A 19834-nucleotide genomic window follows, 5' to 3' on the forward strand; every position below is an offset into this window, starting at 1 on the left:
CAGGGAGGAGAATCACACCAGGTGTTTTTGGACAAAAGGTGTGGAAGGTATGTTATGTTTGGATTTAGTTTAGTCTCTATGTCTTAGAGTTGGCTTAAAACTTTCCTTTTTGATAAAGCTTAGCCCCTTGTTATGCTGCTATAGGTCTAGACTGCTGGGGGATTTACCATGATGAACAATCAAGCTTCTACTGCTGAGTGGAGTACCTCTGTCTTGCAGGATACAGTTCACGGTTCATGGTGAATAAACAATATCTTTGTGTTCTGAAAGAGATTTTCATCTTTCCTCAAAGATTTCCAGTCAGGGTCAGATACAGAGTTGCAGTCTAAGAGCTTGTAGCAATTTGGTGGCATGTTAAAAACTATTCCAGTGAGGATATTCAATGCCACAGGACCTGCGTCTGAACCTCCAGATGAATGAGGTTTTTTGTGAAGTGTTTGCGCCCACACACAAGTGCTTAGACGACCTTTTACACCACAGAACTTCGAGGACTTTCATCAGAATTTGTCAAATACCATAACAACACCATGCCTGACACGGCATTAACCTCTACACATAAACACAGACTGTCACAAGCACGCTGTGACTTGAGTTTCCATCCAACACGACCAAATGGAGCTCCTATCAATAATTTCAACATTGGCTGTTTCCAAATAAGCGTGTCAGACTGCTGAAGCAAGAACACAAACACACCGGGGAAGCGTTGCAGTCTTACCTCACTGCATACATCAATATGCATGGATGCATGCTGCTACACGCTCATACGGCTCACCGCCTCTAAATTCGCATTTTCGCCACACCCTACCGACTTCTCTGAGTGCAATCCATCATATAGGATGCACAGGACAGAAGATTACTCACATTTGTCCAAATCACAGGCACATTTAACCGGATGGCTCCAATATTTGGGAGATAACTGTGATCTCCCCGCTGCATACAAATGACACAGCCTGTTTGCTATCTCCTCCAGCCAAAGCAAGACTAAAAGAGACTAAACTGATGTGGAATGGAGAGTTTTTTCCATTTTATATCCAGTTGTTATCATGAAAAATGTGTCCAATCAAATGAATTATTAACACTTTAACAGTTAATAACAATGTATTGTGATTTGAATAAAACAAATCCCTTCCATCAAATGAAAATCTTGCCTTGTGCGTTCATTTACTTTTCAACATAACACTGAATTGTTTAGATCAGTGCTTCACAGTATAAATGAAAACCTGGATGAAGACAAATATTGCAATAAACTAATAATGCTCTTCTATTTAAGGAGCTGTGTGTGTGTGTGTGTGTGTGTTTTCTATCCATTAGGATGACTTCCATTCCATTATGATTAAGATTTTTATTAGGAAAACGACTGAGCCGTCTTTAATATTGGACGACTGACTCACCTGTCACAATGTTGAGAACACTGCAATTATCTGTGACAGTTCTTTCATCAACTACGACAGAAAGATTCTTCCCATGGATGGCTTCCCTGTGTCGTTCAAACATCTGAGGCAAGTGGGCTTTGACAAAGGCTGCTATTGGTTTCTCACACATTTAACAGTTAATTCCATTTTTATGTCTGGATTCTGTGATTCTGTCATGGAAATCAAAGGGCAAGCCGCAATGCTTCCAGTCTAACGCGTTTGGGGGAAAGGGTGATAAAAATCTAAGAGAACAGAAGAGACTCTCATTGTTTCAGTTGTTTCATTGTTGATTCTAATACAGAGGAAACAATAGCAGCTGATACTTTTGACTCACTTTATCATCTTTATAAACTACACTTCTGTTAGTAATCCCCCTTGTCTGGCTTCATTCTGTGCGGGATTATTCTTATCCATTGACGTAGCAGGCGTAAGCTGGGATAAAAGACTCCACACCACTTTCCAAGACGCAGAAACACTGGAATTACGCACAAATGTTTGGTAATGTGTACTCTGATTATCAACCCTATTTCCCTTCAATTACCAAGACGATCCATTCCCCGCATCAACCCAACACCAGTGCATGGTCCTATAGACAAACTACCATGAAGAGAGAACTGCTGGTGACATTCACGTTTCATTACAAACGCTGATGAACTCAAAACATGCAGTGACAAGCAAACACTTAGAGTCTTAAGGTAATAACATGCAAATGAAAATCTGTCATCATTGTTAGCAACGTCTAAGAGCTAAGAGCTCTAAGAACGCTGCAAAGTCCTTAGAAAAAGAACCGTACCAAACCAAACCAAAACAAATTAAGGTAGTCTATTTTAAAACAGCTCCCAGCAATCCACTGGCTCTCCATTTAATGAAATATCTAATGTGCTTAGTTTCCTTTAGTTAGCACCTGCCTCCTGAGAGGAATGTTCCTCCTCTCAGAGCTTAATGACTTCATCTCAGTGGAGCGAGACGCCGCGCTAAGTAACAAAGAAGTCAAGTTGAGTGTATATTTAAGAAAAGGAAGACGGTGCTGAGGTGACAGATGATAGCCATATTCTGGAGCACACACAGTCACCTGAGCAGACAGGTTACACACAACACACTCCACCAGGAAAACCACATCTACTTCTTTATAAATCCCTCCACTCTCACTGAGCTGTGTGTTTAAACAGCTCACACACTGGAGTGAATCTTCTTTTACTTAAAGACTTGCCCTTTGTGGAAATACTTAGAAAGCTTTGAAACAAACACCCAGGAGTTTGGCGGTGCTGTGTGAGTGTGTGTATCTGTGTGAGTACAACAACACATCTCTCTGTGATTAGCATCTTGTGTTTCAGAAACAGCTTCTGAAAGCGTGACTCAGTGATTCACAGATATAAACACTGTGTCATTTGGTCAAATCATCATTTCTGGGACCCAAACAAGAACAAACATTCTTTTAAAGACGCTTCATACAGTCTGTGTGTGAGATTTAGTTTTGTAAACAAGAGAAAGCAACGATGAAATGCTGGCTTAATAATGCTTGGAGGAAGTGTGTGTTCGTGTTTCAGTGTGTGATGCAGTCTGACTGCTTGCTGTTTGGTGAAATGGTGCCTTAGATTGATTTGTGCCTTATGTTACCCCAATCACAGAAATCCATATAAAGCTGTGAAATTCAGCTTTTTACTAAACCCTGTCCATGGATAGAGTTCATTACTCATGTGTGTGTTTGTGTGTTTTTCTCTTGTATATCCTTATTGTATGTGTGTGTGTGTGATACAGATCTATTCATACAGCCTGGGGAGGTTGAATGTGCACACAGCTAGAAAGTTACAAATAACCCAGAACACAAACTCACATCAAGACCAAATGTGCTCAAAGTGACAAAGATGAAATATCAGAGTTCAGAAGTGTAGTTGGGTCAGTCGGCTGCATCATGACATCATGACTCTGTTTGTGGCTCCCAGGGCTTCAACAGGCAGCCAAGCAATTACCCAATCAAAGTGTTTAGACTTGAATAATCCACAAAGGAAATCTATAGCAAAGTGAGCGCTTGAGATCAAGTGCTGGATAGGTTTTCATTAGATTGATGATTTCTATTGATGCAATCCATCACCCACCTCTCAATCAATCTATATAGAAGAAGAGTTTGCTTGGGGAAATCGACCTTGTGTGTGTGTGTGTGTGTGTGTCAGTGATTTTGTCAGCGGAGCAGAAAAGACAAAGACGTCCTCTCCTTTCTGCCCTACCAAGATCGTGGATGTGCATGTATGTGTGTGTCCGATGGGCACTCGGGTTAACCTGTCACTCACCGAGGACGCCGAGCCGGTAGTTCATGGTCACCACGATCACGTTGCCATAGGCAGCAAGGACGCTGGCATCAAACATGTTTCCGGTGCCTTCCATGTACGAGCCTCCGTGAATGAACAGCATCACCGGCTTCTTCCTACGGTCACGAATATCTAGAAACACACACACACACGCAGACGGAAGAGAGAACAGACAGCAAAAAAGGAAAGAAGTCAATAACTGAATTTGGAAGTGTAAATATGTGTGATGACACATTGTGTGAGAACAAACAGCTCACTGATTGGCTCGACTAAAGAACGACACGTCTGAAATGCAGCTGTGTCTTTGTTCTCTGAGTAGTGATTTTTTAGGGAATTTAGATTTTGGGCAATGATCCAAGAAAGAGGCAATAAAGTGAGTCACCACTGCTGGAGTCTCATCAAACGCTTCCTGGTGATTAAAGCAATAAGGAGAAGAACACAATCACTGCTTAGTGCTCCTTACTGAGGAGCCCAGAGAAGATAACCTGAGGATCACTACCTTTGATCATCTTTAGTCCACGGCTCAAAAAAACGAAATCAGCTGCAACCGACGCCACTTATGTAATCAACTTGATCAAATAATTAGAGCGGCCACATAATTACCAATGTGGATACATTCATTAATTTTCCGCTGAAAGGGTTCCCTGGATGTTATAAGATCGTGTAAAAATGCACTCAGGGCAATAAAAACAAGGAAATGAGTTTGGAAGCAGGAGGATATCTAAACAATAAAAGCACCGGCACGTTATGAGGAGACAAATTGTCAGAAAAATGTTGTTATTATACTGAATAAACAAAAGAAGGTCATGCTGTATTTTCTCAGGATAGAAGGTATTCTGGTACGCTGGGATTCATGCTGCTATTCTCGCAAGAATGGTATTTTCTTGTTATGGCGAGACTTAAACCGTCTGAGATAGAGAAGTGCTGCTGGAATGGAGAAGTACTGATGAGCATACTTTGTCACACGGGGAGGGGCATTTTCTCTATAAGTATCTATGTAATAGCTATCTAAGATCAGTCGACTGCAGACTGCATTTGATCCCTGTATCAATGTGAGTGACTGGACTTCCTGCTGCAGAAAGAATAAAGCAGTGTTCCTTCAACCGAGTGCCCTGGCGTCTCTGAGTCTATTAGCGGTCCGAAAGAATTTCGCTAGCACAAACTAAAGCACATTTGTGAAATAAAGCAGCATATATATTTAGTCCCAGTGGTGGAACCTGGAAGGAACAGCAGTGTGTGAGTGTGTGAGAAATCAACAGACGATAAAAGGCCACTAGCACATGATGAATCATATCTGCTGTGAATTACCATAAATTCCTTCACTACTTTGCACCTCAGTGTTGGAACATCCACAGTAAAAGGCCCTGCAGTTTGCCCTCAGCAGCTGGGAGAGCCAAATGTGTATATTGGAGGTCAACTTCCTTGTGCGGTTCGATCATCAATGAAGAAATAACTTCACAGGTGAAACAGAAACAGCACAGAAAAAAGAAATACTTAAGAATGAAAGCAGCCAATGTCAGTGTTGAGGCGCTTTAAAGTCTGCTGCTGCTGCTGTGTGTGTGTGTGTGTGTGTGTGTGTGTGTGTGTGTGTGTGTAGGAGGATCCCTGATGGGCCCTCATTGGCCTTTGAACCTGTTTCCCTCATGACTCAATGCAATGATACTAGTGCTCGCCAGGAGCCTTTAGTAGCATATGGCACCAAATACTTACAAGTGTGGCAGAGTGACAGCCCCTATTGGCTTCTGCTTGTCTGTGTGTGTGTGTGTGTGTGTGTGTTTACGCTTGGGGATATGAGAGAGCAGTAGCGCAGAACAGCCACATAAATAAGGACTACAGCATCTGCTAGACAGAGAGAGAAAGAGAGAGAGAGAGAGAGAGAGAGAGAGAGAGAGAGACGGAGAGAGAGAGAGAGAGAGAGAGAGAGACGGAGAGAGAGAGAGAGAGAGAGAGAGAGAGAGAGACATAGAACTTTTGTCCATTAGAGCTATTTTAGGACTATGAGCCTGAAGACGCTGTGATATTAATAAAATAAGACAATCTGGTGTAAATATCACAACAATATAATGACTTATTATGACTTCTATATTTATAATTCTGTGCGGTCCATTTTCAAAAGTTTTTTATATTCTAAATAATATTTTACATCACAAATCAAAAGCAAAGCATCACTTCTGTTAAACATGGAATAAAGAGTTTGTTCAGTTTAAACTTGATTCAGATCTTTTGGAATAGTATAAACACTTTCTCTCTCTCTCTCTCTCTCTCTCTCTCTCTCTCTCTCTGTGTGTTCCCCCATTTACAGCATACTGTATCTACACAGTATGTATAGATTGTTTCATTTAGATGTGGAATTCCCACTGAAACATGCAGCCAACATTTCATGTGAAATACACACGCACGCACACACACACACACAAACACATACATCATACACACATATAAGGACAACAGTGTAAAGCTAAAACCAGTGCATCACTCAGGAAGAGACAGTAGAGAGAGAGAGAGAGAGAGACAGAGAGAGGGAGAGAGAGAGAGAGAGAGAGAGAGAGAGAGAGGGAGATGGAGAGAGAGAGAGAGAAAGTATGTTGATGTACAGGCAGCTAAAATGAATAGTCGCCATGGCAACTGCTTTACTCTGACTTGTCTCTGCGTCTCCCCTCTCTCTCTCTCTCTCTCTGTCTTCCTCTTGCCTCCTCTGTGTCTCTCACTCACCCTACGTCTCTCACACACACACGAACAAAGTCTCAATTACTGTTGCCGTGACAACATATTGCACTCCCGCATCTCTAAATCTGTGACGTAAATCTCCGCATCTCTACCTACATTTGCAGCAAATGAGCACTTACACACACACCCACACACACTGACATGCTGCCTGTCTGTCTCACTGACAGCCACAGACAGCATGTGAGACAGAATGCATATGTGCTGACACACAGCCATATGTATCCACCCACAGCCCCACACACACACACACACACACACACACACACACACACACACACACACACACACACACACACACACACACACACACACACACACACACACACACACACACACACACACACACACACGCACACACACACACACACACACAGAGACAGCCTGCAGCCTGTCACAGTTGACCTGTAGACTTGGCCTCCATGGATCAGTTCCAGGGTGAATCACTGTGACATCATGATAGATAGACTGAGCTCCCCCGGGGCTTCAAGCAGCCCCTCTCCCTCCATCTCTCACATCTCTCTGATTTGGTTGAACGTTTAGCATGCACTGCCCAGAGAAGTCCTGCATACATGTAGGAGTGTGACACAGGGGATGTTCCCTTACACACACAGGGCCGCCGCCTCTTTAAATATTAAACCTCTATCCTGAGCTCACACCAGCATTTCACCTTCACGTTGAAAAGCCCATGGCGGTAGCGGGGGAGATTAATTGTCTTTCCCCTAAAGAAATATGACAGCTGAGGCGCCTGCATGCTGTGTGAATGTAGCAGTCATCACACACACACACACACACACACACACACATAAGGGAAACCTCCTCAGTTCATCTCCTTCCACACTCCAATCCAGTAGGTGGTGATAATATTCCAGCAATAATCCTGCTGCTGCTTCTGCCTCTCACTTTGTGGCATACGGTTGTTAGATTTGTAAACAGGTGGAACTGACAGCGAGAGAGAGAGAGAGAGAGAGAGAGAGAGAGAGAGAGAGAGAGAGAGAGAGAGAGAGAGAGAGAGAGAGAGAGAGAGAGAGAGAGGAAGCTACGGTGCCTCAGTTTGCTTGGCATATCTGATATAGAGAGTATTTCAATAATAAGAGAACATGAAGCTCTCTTAGTTATCGGCCCACCTGCTAACTGATTATTCTAATTACATCTGAACAACTACACACACTACAGCAGAGGGGAACAAGGCTGCGAGGAAAACAAGGCTGCTGAAAAATGGAGTCAAATGTGACGAAGCCAAAGTGAGAGTGAGAAAAATGGGAGCTGCGAAACAAAAACCAACAACAAAAGCAAAGCAAGATGGCAGAGAGCAGCTGAGGGCTTTAGCGTGGCTGCTCATCCTTTCAAGCAGAACAGAGACAATAGGATGATTAATCCCTAACGAGTGTAGACTCCGCCCCCCCTCTGGTGTCCCCATGAGACACAGACCGCCGTCAATACTACAATCAACCGCTAACTGATAGGTCAAGGGTCAGGATGGCTGTGGGTCACACATCAGTGAGGTGTAAACATGAACAAACCTCAGGGATTCATGGGACAGCTAAATTAGATTAAGCGTGTTGGCTTTATTAAAGATACAATCAGAGGCTTTGGCCCGATTTCACCAACACCTCAACTCTCAGCAGTGTGTCCAGGGAAGGATTGAGTGCAGAGAGAGAGAGAGAGAGAGTTTGCAGCTCAGGGGGAAGGCTTGGCATGGAGCACAAACTTTTTACAAGGCTATTATTACTTCTAAATAGAATGAGGCGAGCTGCGATATCATCTCCTCTACTTAGAGCCGAGCGTGGAGAGACGGCTGCGTATGGAACCGTCCTTACAGAGAGTTATAATTAAAAACACATAGAATCACATCAACGCAAGAGAGACATGATGTTCCCTCCAAATTAGCATTTCCATTTTTCCATATAGAGTTGGCTGAGTGTATTTTTCCACCGTCCCTATTTTCATTTCCATTAGTAAGGACTGGGTGTTAGTACGGACAGTGTGTGTGTGTGTGTGGACGGGCACGTGTGGGTGTGAAGCGCTGATAAATATTGACCTTTATTCTGAAGGTTCCAGTCTGTAATGATAGGAAAATTGCTCACAGCAAATGATGAAGTGTTATCTGTGTGCAAATACACAGCAGCTCTTTGTACGTGTGCAGCAATTAACAGGAAAGGTTACAGTGTGGGGAGATACGGTGAATAAAGGGAACGCATCTGGGAGTTAGGATGCTCTCCTATGTGCAGGTCCCTAAAGATATATGGGAATCTATACATTACACCTAAAAATACAGCCTGGAAAAGATGCATTAGACTTATTTCTACTTTAAGTTAGGATTATATTTATTGGGAAAAAAATGGATAGCTGCGTTCCCAAACCAAACACAGGGAAAACAACAGCAGCAGCAGGAAACACATTTTAATATCTCGCTTTTTGATCTATTCTTCTCTGATATGGTTTCCTTTAAAGCATGCACAACATGTTATTAAGGGGAAAAGCTCACGTAAACATTTAGCTGTGGAAATCCTTTGAGGTGTTCATATTAAACTACAGGGGCCATGGGGCTCTGAATCTGCACACACACACACACACACACACACACACACACACACACACACACACACACACACACACACACTCTTAGTCACGTTACAGACTGACTCTACTGCAAACCTGTCCAACTGTGCATCTCAGACAGACACTGTAACACTGGCATAGTGTGTGTGTGTGTGTGTGTGTGTGTGTGGGAGTGGGTCACCAGGAGGTCAGTGGCAGCCTGATGCATGCATGTGATGAGACGCACAGCAGCAGAGCGGCAGAGCGGCCCGACAGGCCGACCAGTGAGCCTGCAGCTTCATCACTGGAGCCCAAAGGATCAAGCTATGCTGATTGCATCTTGAACATATGTGTGTGCGTGTGTGTGCGTGTGTGTGTGTGTGTGTGTGTGTGTGTGTGTGTGTGTGTGTGTGTGTGTTTGTGGTTGTCCTGGTATTGTAATACTTGTGGGAACCGGTTTGATTAGAGGGAATTCAGATTTTTGTAAAGAAAAGCAAGGGCATTTCTAAACCTCTCGCTTAAAACCTTTGGTTATTTCGTCCTTGGTCAGCAGACAGAATACAGCAGAACACGCTGCATGAGCTGCTTAGACAGCACTGCTTTTCAGAGATGCAAACTCAGTCAGGGGGCACAACAGCAATATGCAGTGAATTACATGTTCACATACCAGAAGGGAAATCTCCCTTTCAACCAATTACATACAGCAAGAATACAGGCTGGCTTCAGTTCACACACACTGGACTTCTTCATGTGGGGGGGGGGGGGGGGGGGGGGGGTGTGTGTGTGTGCACATAGATCAGGCTGCACCACCACACACACACACTCTTCTCATATGCTTAACACACACACAGAACTGGTTGATCTTGTGTCATCATTTTGGATGAAATAGGTCTAAGGTGAAACTTTTAAAATGAAGATATCATGAAGTTCAAGCACTACACTAAATGATGAGTGATGTGTGCTCGCCTGGAAAGGAGCTTTATGTGGGTTATCATCATCAGAGGAATTCATATGTGCACTGAGCTAAGTACAGCTCCGTCTGTGTGCTCTGGAGGTAGCGGTGGCAGATGTGTGTACTTGTGTGTTAGGGGCTAATTAGCTGGTGAAGCTGATGGCTTTGATCCTGCAGATTAAAAGCTTTACAAATGGAGAAATGGTGGATTTGATTATTGGAGATGTGTGTGACCTGGTAAACGATGACACACACTTACAGTTGGTGCCGTGCAAAGGTGAGAAGAATAAGAAAAGTCAGAGTAAATCAGATCTGCGCCCCCTTGCTGTGGTTCTCCAGTGAGCATCAGCACAGACTCAGCAGCAGCCACCATGTGCTGCCGCCTCTCGCTCTCACTGTCTATCTGAGCTGTAACATGAGCTGTAGGGGGCAGCGAGGTGTCTGGATGATCCTCCTGGAGCTGTAGAGCTGTTTGCACAAGACTTTGTCTACACCAACTTCGGCTGCTGCGACAGCCAGCGAATACGACGCACAATATGTTACCAAACACCAGGAGGAAACAATCATCTACCAAACAGATGCAACAACGGGAAATAGCTTCCCTGACAACTGCCATCCATATTTGCCTGGTCTATCATCTAGGATCAACACTATCATCTTCTATATATATACTGTAACATATATAACAGCCAGCGTGTCTTTTCTTTCTGCATCCACGCCTATGAAGTGTGTTGTTCTTGTGTGAGGTGCTGGATATCTGCACTCCTCTCTGTGTTTGGAGCTTGGTACCTCTGCTGTCTGCCTCCTCCTTCCTTCCTTCCAAACCACACAGGGACGCTGGCACTTTTTTCCACCCTCAGCAGATTAAATGTGGGCGAGGTAAGAAGAAGAAGCAGGGAAAGCGAGAGAGAGAGAAAAAGACGAGTGGGACCGGTGGGGATAAGAACAGGCAACCAGCCTGTCTTACAACAACCGTCTCTTATTAGGCTCAATACCGTCTCTAAAACAAGTGCTATCCTCTCACATTCTCTCTCTCTCTTCCACTCCTCTTCTTCACTCAATCTTCCTCTAATTATTTGGCTCTTCAGTCAGTCTTGCCACGAGCGAGAGAGGCCGTTCCCCCGTTGATCTTAATCTATCTCTGCCTCCGATCCTTAACATGGCTCTCTCGGCGCTTGTCCTCCAGCCAGCGGCCACCTTGTTTGTCTGATCTCCATTTTTCTCAGATTACCCTGTGGCTGATGCTCTTTGTGTTCCTCTGTAGTACACACACATGATTACACATCTGATACTTATTAGGTCCCACTAATCCCAAATAACCAGGAGAAATTAAACATGCATAGAAAATAAATGTCTCAGGAGGTTCATGTCTTCATCTGCCACCGGCACAAACTCTGGCTCTGAGATAACACAACCACACACACACACACACCAACGCCTCCACTTTATTAACCCAATCACCATTAGAGTTCTTCCTATCTCTTTTCCTGCACTACTCTCTCTCTCTCTCTCTCTCCTTCTCTCTCTCTGTCTACCTTCGTCTCCCTGTCTATTTTCGTTATCTCTCTGCTGTAGCCTTCTCTCCCATTTGAGTTATAAAGAAAGGGATCCGACGCCATTTTTCCACAGACACACACACACACACACACACACACACATCCAAGCACACAGCTCTTCTGTTATCCAAAATGTCACAGTGACAAACCTACATAAATGCCAGCGCACTACTGACAGAAACACTCTTAGACTGATGACTTTACGACTGCTTTAAGTGAGCTTGAACGCTAAGGAGAGCCAGTTTAGTTGAACAACTCTGCACTAAAGATGCACTGTTCAGACCAGCTTCTTCCAACACTGGTTAGTCAAACCTCGGCCCTCTCTCTCTCTCAGCACAGCGTCTGTGTGTAGAACAGGTTTCTTCTTCTTGACAACATATCAAACTGTTCCATTATCACCGGCCCTTTGTGGCAGATTGCATCAAATTAAAATTGGCTTCAGTGTGAACATCCTTTTGTGTGTTGAGTGTGAAAGTGTTCAGCTACGTCTTCACACTTTTCCTCACAATTACCAATGATGGAAGGAACTCTTCCAAAACCTCTCACTTCTATTATTACTGCGCTATTTTAAAGATCCCTGTTCATTCCAGACAAAGCACAAACAAAAGCATCCAAATATTAAAAAATGTGTATAAGTGTGTGTGCTATAGCGTTTCTATAATTCTATTTATAGGGTTTCATCAACCGTCCTCCGGCCCTCCTTCTTCCTTCTCCTCTGTCCCCAGGAGAGTTCCCATTATCCCTCAGCCCCCCTCTCCCCTCTGCCCTCACTTGCTCCCTCCCTCCCTCCCTCCCTCCAATAACGATCTGCCCATTACTGGTGCTGGCGATGCAGCCTTGGTTTCACGGGGTGTCCGGGGTCTAATTGGGACTGGATGAGTTTGAGTGTGTGTGTTGCAGTGAGGCCTCATTGACACAGGCTGGGATCCAATGGCTGGGCCCGCATGTCCCACTGTGAGAGAGCCTTCACGTACAAGGACACACACTTAACACATATTTACACCCACAGCTAGAACACATACTGCGCACACTGGGTTTGAATGTTCTTTACATGCCAAGGTGGCCAGAAAAGGCTCACACACACACACATTGAAGACCTCTTTGAAGTGCTTCTGCTTCAATCTGAAGTCCTGGAAAAGGCGAAACACGTGACGAGGCCTGGTCAGCAACGGTGCGTCTCTGCAGAGTCAGTGAGAACCTCAACGCTGCTCTATAACACTCCTCTGGTAACTCCACAAAGTCCTCTATCTACTGCCTGGTGTGCCGTGTCAATCAAACCTCTGCTCTACACTGATGATGGATAGCAACGCACTGAAGTCAGATGTGTTTCGGTCATCAACTGGACGGACGGATGAAGGATTCTTCTGCTCTGTTTGTGTGTCTGTGGCTGTAATGAATGTGTCCTGCCACTCTCCACGTCTCCTACATACAAATAAGTGAATAATCGGCAAACTAGTCCATTTTGCAATACAATCTGCACATTGACACACAAACATAACGATTACAAAGTCAAATAGAGACGATACAGCAAATTAGCGGCCGGAACGTCTGTAAAGCAACACATGCTACTTTTCCAGGGGATCAATGATTCATCTTCCCGGTGTGAACGTCAGTGCAGTGCCTGTGTGTGTGTTTGTGTGTGTGTGTGTGTGTGTTTCCTCAGCAGGCATGCCGTTTAAGTGGGAACTCTGAGTTCTGCCCGCACAGGGGGGGAACTGCCAGGGGTCTAGCCACGCCCCCAAAGTGTGTGAGAGTGTGTGAACGTGCGTGTGTGTTTGTGCATGTCTGTCTAGCACTGCATCTGTAGGCAGTGGCAACTGTACATTCAATAACTAATCAAGACTACAACAAGATTCAGTGAATGCAATTCTTAGACAAGCGCATGTTCCCTCAGAAGAGCTTCTTGTCATGAGTTGTGAAAACGATGCAGCTGTTGCCGTGCAGACATACTTGCTCTAATTCCATCATCTTCACCGTCCAGGTAGTAGATAGTGTGTAGAGTATTTCAGCTAGAGATGCTCCTAACTTCAGAAAGCATCTGTCTGGTGTCTGGTGTCTGGTGAGTGATACTCGTTACCAAAGTCTTTTCTATTCCACACAAGTCAGAGTCCCTATTGAAGGAGCTTACATGTGACTCAACTGATCTTTCTACCAGGTGAGCAAAAGGAATAAAAGTGATATTTACAAAGGAGGCTCTGCTCTGAAGCCTCTGTTATCACACACACAGCAGCTATCAGCGCTCTGCCTCGCTCTCTCCATCAACCCCAACAGAAACAAACTCACTTTGCAACTGTGTTTCCAATTAAGCTTTATGGGAATTGGGATACAGACATCAACTGTAGAGAAGCTATGAACAAAGAAAGCTCTCCATTATATTCAACTAAACCACTGAAGAGGTCCGGTACTACAGCAGGCACGTGTGTGTTTCTAGACACGCTTGACTGTAAACCTCTGTTCTAAAGCGTGAAACCCAACATATCAACTAACAAATAACCCACAGATCCTCCACTTACTGACTGATCTCTCCAGTATCTGCTGGGAATTCTGCGTCCCAATCCAATTTGAATATTCTAAACTTCATTTGTTGCAGTTAGCACTTTAAAGTTCATTGATTGGGATAAAAAAAAAAGAGCCACAATAGTTCTTGGCTCGCCCGGCGCCGGCGTTTGACGATTCACGACGGTCCAAGAGTGGAAGAAGGAGGCGAGCCAGCCTTCACTGTTGCTTCCCCCGCTCCCTTGTATCCATTACGCATGGCAATAAAAACCAGCCAACTGCAAAACAAAAAAACTGTGTTGAGCTTTTTCCCAGGCACCGAGCGAGCTGACAGGCAACACGCCGCCAACTAGCTCTCTCTTTTCCCCCTTCTCTGCCTTTCTAGCTCGTTCTCCCCCACTGCCCTGCTCTAGCTCTCCCTTCTTTCCCATCCCAAGCCCTCTCCCTCTCTTTTCATCTCTACATTTCCTCAGCCTCCCACTCCTCTTTCCTCTTCACTGTGTCTTTGTCTCGTCAAAGGGTTTCAAGCTCAATAAAATACTATCTGTCAGCGTGTCATGGAGTAGGTGTATTCCACATGATATTGACGCAACGTGGGACGAACTTGGAGGTAATGGGAAAGCGGTGAAGCTTGAGCAGCGAGGAGAACTGACAGGCCCACCGACAGAGACAGAGAGTGAGAGCCAGAGACAAGAGATTGAGTCTCTGTAGTCATGTTGAAATAGGGTTAGTTTGACAGTAGAGTTGATCCTTTGCTGCCGAAAGATTCCAATTCTCTGACATCTCTCCTCCTCTGTGCTGTGATTTGTTGCACTGCGCTGTTTCCCGCTGTGCTGCACTTTGCTGGTTTTGTAGTTTTTCTGATCTGTCCCTCATTTTTATGCTGCAATTTTCACAGTGAGCTCCTCAACTTCAGCCTGCCTCTCTTGCCTCTCTGTGCTCTTTGTTGTTATTCTAATTTTCCTTTCATCATTTTTCAATGTAGCCCTGGTCCCTGTGCCATCTCATCCCATTCAGAAACCTCTTACCAAGTCATTTGTTTTCTAGCACATAAGGATGTAAAAGAGATTAAATAAATAATTGACAGGAAGCGGGCTTGCATATTTCTTATTGCCGACAGCTCTGAGACTCTTTATTCTGTCGCATTTTAGAATTTGGAGATTTGGCCGTTAGAAGGTGTATTGTGTGTGTTATGGTGCAAAGCCTGGAGGGAATGGAGCGACTCAGAGAGCGCTGCTGAAGCTTCTCTCTTAGGTTATTCATAATTAGGTATGTGGAAAACATTGAAGTGTGCCAGAAGTTAAGGAAACGTGAGTGACTCTTGTCACAGGGGGCGACCTCTCGAGTGTGTGTGTGTCAAGAGAGCTCCAGCAGAGATACGGAGAGATCGCCTGAGAGCAGAATTATAACCACAGTCCAACCATCACATCAGAGACGTACAGTGAGACAGCACATAGAGTAAAGGCAGGAGGCTACGAATGAAGAGAGTCCAAAAAAAGGCTTGAGTGTGTCGCGCACACACACACACAATTACAGAACTAAAGATAGACCATTTATCATCTAGCCATCCAAGAGAGAGCGCTGCCTGTCTGCTATTGTCTTCCCTTCCCTGATTGAGAGGCTCTTGTCTGTGATAAAGCCACTCTGGCTCTCTTTAGTCACACTTGCAACCAACAAGCACAAAGACTGGAGACAGGACTTGCTGCCATTGTTTTTATTTCCCTTAACGGCCATATTCATCTTTCAGCATGGCCAGTGAACGCATCTGCCAAGAATCCTATCTGCTGTTCAAAGGTACACAGCATTATGACAGCAGGTATTATAGAACACATTGAGATGAAAGACAAAAGCAGCAGCACTACCGTGCTCTCTCTCATTCACTGCACAGAAACACTTGCCGCTGTTCCAGGTTGTTAATCAAAAGCCATTGTTGCTCCGGGTGTAGGCCGGTCAGCAGGGACACTAAATGTCGGCCATTTTACAAGCATTTAGTGCTGGCTGAGTGTTTACATCAGACAGAACACACTGGAACAGAACTGTGGAGCCATAAGCTACTTAACATCTAGGAGATAAGATGTCTGGAGATATAGATGTAAATATAATCTGCCTTTCCCTTCCCTCACTCTTCTCTCTTGCTGTCTTTCTCTTTCACTCCTGTGTCTCTCTTCAACTGCTCTTAAAGTTCTGCTGAATAATTTCAATCATATCCAGACAACGCACAGACAATTACCTCAGATGGCTCTTTACTAATAACACACACACACACACACACACACTCACACAAGATTCTTTCATTGCACACACACACACACACACTCACAGACACACACAAGATTCTTTCATTGCACACACACACCCACACTCACACACATACACACACAAGATTATTTAATTGCAATATTTGTCAATATTTTAATATGTATTGTTTTATTTCACTATCATTTGTATTTTGTATTGTATTTAAGTTTTTCTTACGTTCTAGTGTTTTATTTTATTGCTGTTCTTTAGCGAGGACATCAGTACTTAGTTCTGTTCCCTCTCATGTAAGGTTTTTGCATGACAATAAACCTCCTTGAATCTTGAATGAGGAGGTGAGTAACATCTAAATTGTGTGCATGTTCTTATTTCAGTTGTTTTTGATTCGTTTATGTGGACGATTCTAAATCCCTCCGTTGTAAACTCTCATTTCTGAATGAATGCTGTCATGCAGGATGACATCACAAACAGCAGATCTCACTTTCAACAAGACACCAATAACCAAACATTCCACTAATTTACAGCTTTTTTAGCCAACAATTATCATTCAAATAGGTTTACATTTCAAATAAATCAAAACCATAATAAATGAATATGTGAATTAACTCTTTCATTGCCTTTTTTACCACTACAAGACCAAATCCAGACTGGAAGGAGAATAGATCGACTAATGTCAATCTCCACAATAAAGACAATGAATGTTGACGTTTTTCATAAATAATCAATTAATAATTTCATGTTACTCAATATGACAACAGCTGTGACTAACGGTGACTTAATGAAACATTGTGTGCGGCTATTGTGTGGCACGACTTCATCAAATAGAAATGTGTGTGTCCATAATAAACTTCAACTAAAAATATTAATCAAATAATTAAATACATACATTTAATAATTAAATAAGAAGAAACAACTTCACTTCTAATGGTAATCATCATCATCATCATCATCAGGCCTCTGGCAGTCTACAGATGTGATGTATCTGATGTTGAAGTAAACACAAGTAATGAATTGAAGGTTTCTCCTATTTCCTATTGGCTTCCATTCAGTAATGCAGCAGGTCTCCTTGTGTTTGATGTGCAGTTATCCGTCAAATGAAACAAAGAAGAGGCCCTTAAAGTGAGGAATGAAAGACTTGATAAGCATTTTGTGTGTTAAGGATGAGTGTTAGGCTGAAGAGAATGTCAGTGAAAAATAAGTGATTGTATAATATCCTTGCTTTCTGGCACACACTCCAGTTAAAAGTGAGTCTTTCATCTTATTTGATGAATAATACACAGTTTAATGCAGCTTACAGCTCGTTTCTCTTCCTCTGTCATGTCTTGACATGAAGGAACTCATGCTGAACTACTGGAGGAACACAAAGCCTCCTTCTATCCGTCACTGGGTGATTTACATGCTTAATGTTGTGAAGAGAAGTTCCACATTGGGCTCTTCAAAAGGATAATATATATAATAAATAATGTGTAAAGAATTATTCAACTAACAGTCTTGTTGTCTTCAGTCTTTCTGAGATGAGACTCGAGGAGAATGGTTTTATTGGAGATCACAATCTCCTAGTTTAAAATGCTGGAGGACAAAATGAAGTACATCTAGATCACAGGGAGCGACCACACGGGGGTCCACAGTGGGGGAGACGAAGAGCGAGAGAGGGAGAGGAGGGGGTGGGGGGATGGGGTTGGGGGGGAGTCATAACGAAGCTCTTTCGAGTGAACCTCTGAGAGCAGTTGAGTTGCTTTTACACATGTTAACCATATCACCTGTCTACTTCTTTGGAAGGGAGCATGTGTTTATTTATTTGTTTCGTGATCGTTTCTGTTCCACCTTGCTGTTTTTCTGGCCTCTTGCCAACATTATCCGCCTTTCTTCTTCTCCTTCTTTCATTATAAATGCAGCACAATGGAAGTAAATCACTGTTGTGCTGTCAACTGTGTCGGATTTTTCTGTCAATTTGGTTTTAATTAACAAACACGGGACATGGCCATGTTTGCTCCATGTTGCCCTCTAACACTGTGTGTGTGTGTGTGTGTGTGTGTGTGTGTGTGTGTGTCAGAGAGGTGACATTGTTTCTGGCAGAAATATGTTTGAGGTTTGGGGCTCAGGTGGCTCTGGTTTGTGCCTGATCAGAGTTAACACGGAGGACAGCATAACTCTCTCCCTCACCCACGCACACACTGTTTTGTAGTCCCTCCTCTTCCCCACACACACACACGTGTATACACACACACAGCTCTGTTGGCTCTATCAATCATTCTGAGCTGAGCAGCACTGTGGCCCAGCCTGCAGCCTTTCTGCTCCAGCATCTGATGCAGAGGGAGAGAGAGCGAGCTGAGATACGAGCCGCATGAAGTCATCAAGATAACTGTTGTACCTTGTTACTCCTCCTCTTCAACGTGTGGCACTTTTACTGAACAGGTTATGAATACATCAGGCTATCTGCGCTGCCCAGAATAAACCACTTCAAAGTGTGCCAATACAGAGCTGAAAGAATGGGGACACTTCCCCTCCCTCTTCATGCTGTGAGTTGTGTGTGTGGTCCTGTGTTGTTTAGGAAATAATTAGGAACACGCCAGATTCATGTTCAGCACACCCAATTTGGCTTCTTGTGAGCTTCATTTGTGCTGCAAAATTGGACTGGGCCAGGCTGGAATACTGCAGCTGTAAAGTTTAGGGTCGAGCTGGGTGCAGGGCAGCGTTACAGGCTTCTGTGTGTGTGTGTGTGTGTGTAATCTGGACCGGGCCAGATGAGACCACATATGGAGCACAAAACAAGTCCTACTCCTGATTTCTAGGCCAATGGTGCACTTCACACACATCTAAATATGTAACTTACAAACGATGCTCTGGTGACTCTTAGTCGCGATGTGCTCGAGTTCTGTTTGAAGATAGTAATCTGTGTTTACTGTAGAGTGCTCAGTAGAGGATTGGAGCAGGTTAGCTGCTGGAAATGTGAACCCAGGGAGGAAATGGAAGAAGTATAAGGTCGCTCATTTCCTTTCCTGAACCTCCTCAGTTCCTGAAGAAAGGAGACATCGGATCTACAGTCTGTCTGGATTCATGCTTGACTATGTTATTCTCCTACTGTCCTGTATTCCTTTGCTCTGGGTTCAGGATTCTGTCTGGGATTATACTGCTGAGTTAGCGTGATGGGATCAGTGGATAACAATCAAACTGGGTTCATTGTAGGTTGGAATGAAAGGTGAAAGCTATGGCGCTAAACTGCTCCGATGCTTGCTGACTGCAGCAACTGAAAAACTTGTGTCTGTGCCAGCGCGCTTGATCACCAAGAAAAGAGTCCCAACTTTGAGAAAAGGAAGGGAAAAGAGATCAAAGAGCCTCACGGAGCAGGAGAGAGAGAGAGAGAGATCCTCCCAAAGAAGCCTCCCACCAGTTTACAGAGAAATATGCATCCAAATATCATCGCTCATGTTTTACTCCAACAAACACAAGGACAGAGGGGAGATAACAGCCAAGATTAAATCCCCTCTGCACCGTGCATGATGGAGGTATGAGGTAAATTAACAAGCAGATAGGAGTTGTGTGTCCTTATTCTGGAGGCCCGTTAAGCTCATTTCACATCAAGTGTCCTTG

General features: G+C 43.9%; 1 protein-coding gene across 7 annotated transcripts in view; it reads right to left on the reverse strand.

Annotated features, from left to right (window-relative positions):
* The window catches only part of nlgn2a (neuroligin 2a), a 73689-nt gene that overhangs the window by 38447 nt on the left and 15408 nt on the right, over window positions 1–19834 (reverse strand). For 3 of the 7 annotated variants that reach the window (XM_076165229.1, XM_076165228.1, XM_076165232.1), the window contains one exon: window positions 3701–3850. In XM_076165229.1, coding sequence (XP_076021344.1) covers window positions 3701–3850 — 150 coding nt within the window. Of the gene's footprint in view, window positions 1–3700; window positions 3851–6430; window positions 6440–11367; window positions 11417–11470; window positions 11500–16139; window positions 16150–18742; window positions 18761–19834 lie in introns of all 7 variants that reach the window. The other 4 variants (XM_076165235.1, XM_076165234.1, XM_076165231.1 and 1 more) reach the window with 4 other exon arrangements.

Source organism: Genypterus blacodes, unplaced genomic scaffold, assembly GCF_046128005.1.
Source record: "Genypterus blacodes isolate CSIRO-AG114 ecotype Tasmania unplaced genomic scaffold, CSIRO-AGI_Gbla_v1 ptg000142l_1, whole genome shotgun sequence".
In the NCBI taxonomy this organism is placed as follows: Eukaryota; Metazoa; Chordata; class Actinopteri; order Ophidiiformes; family Ophidiidae; genus Genypterus; species Genypterus blacodes.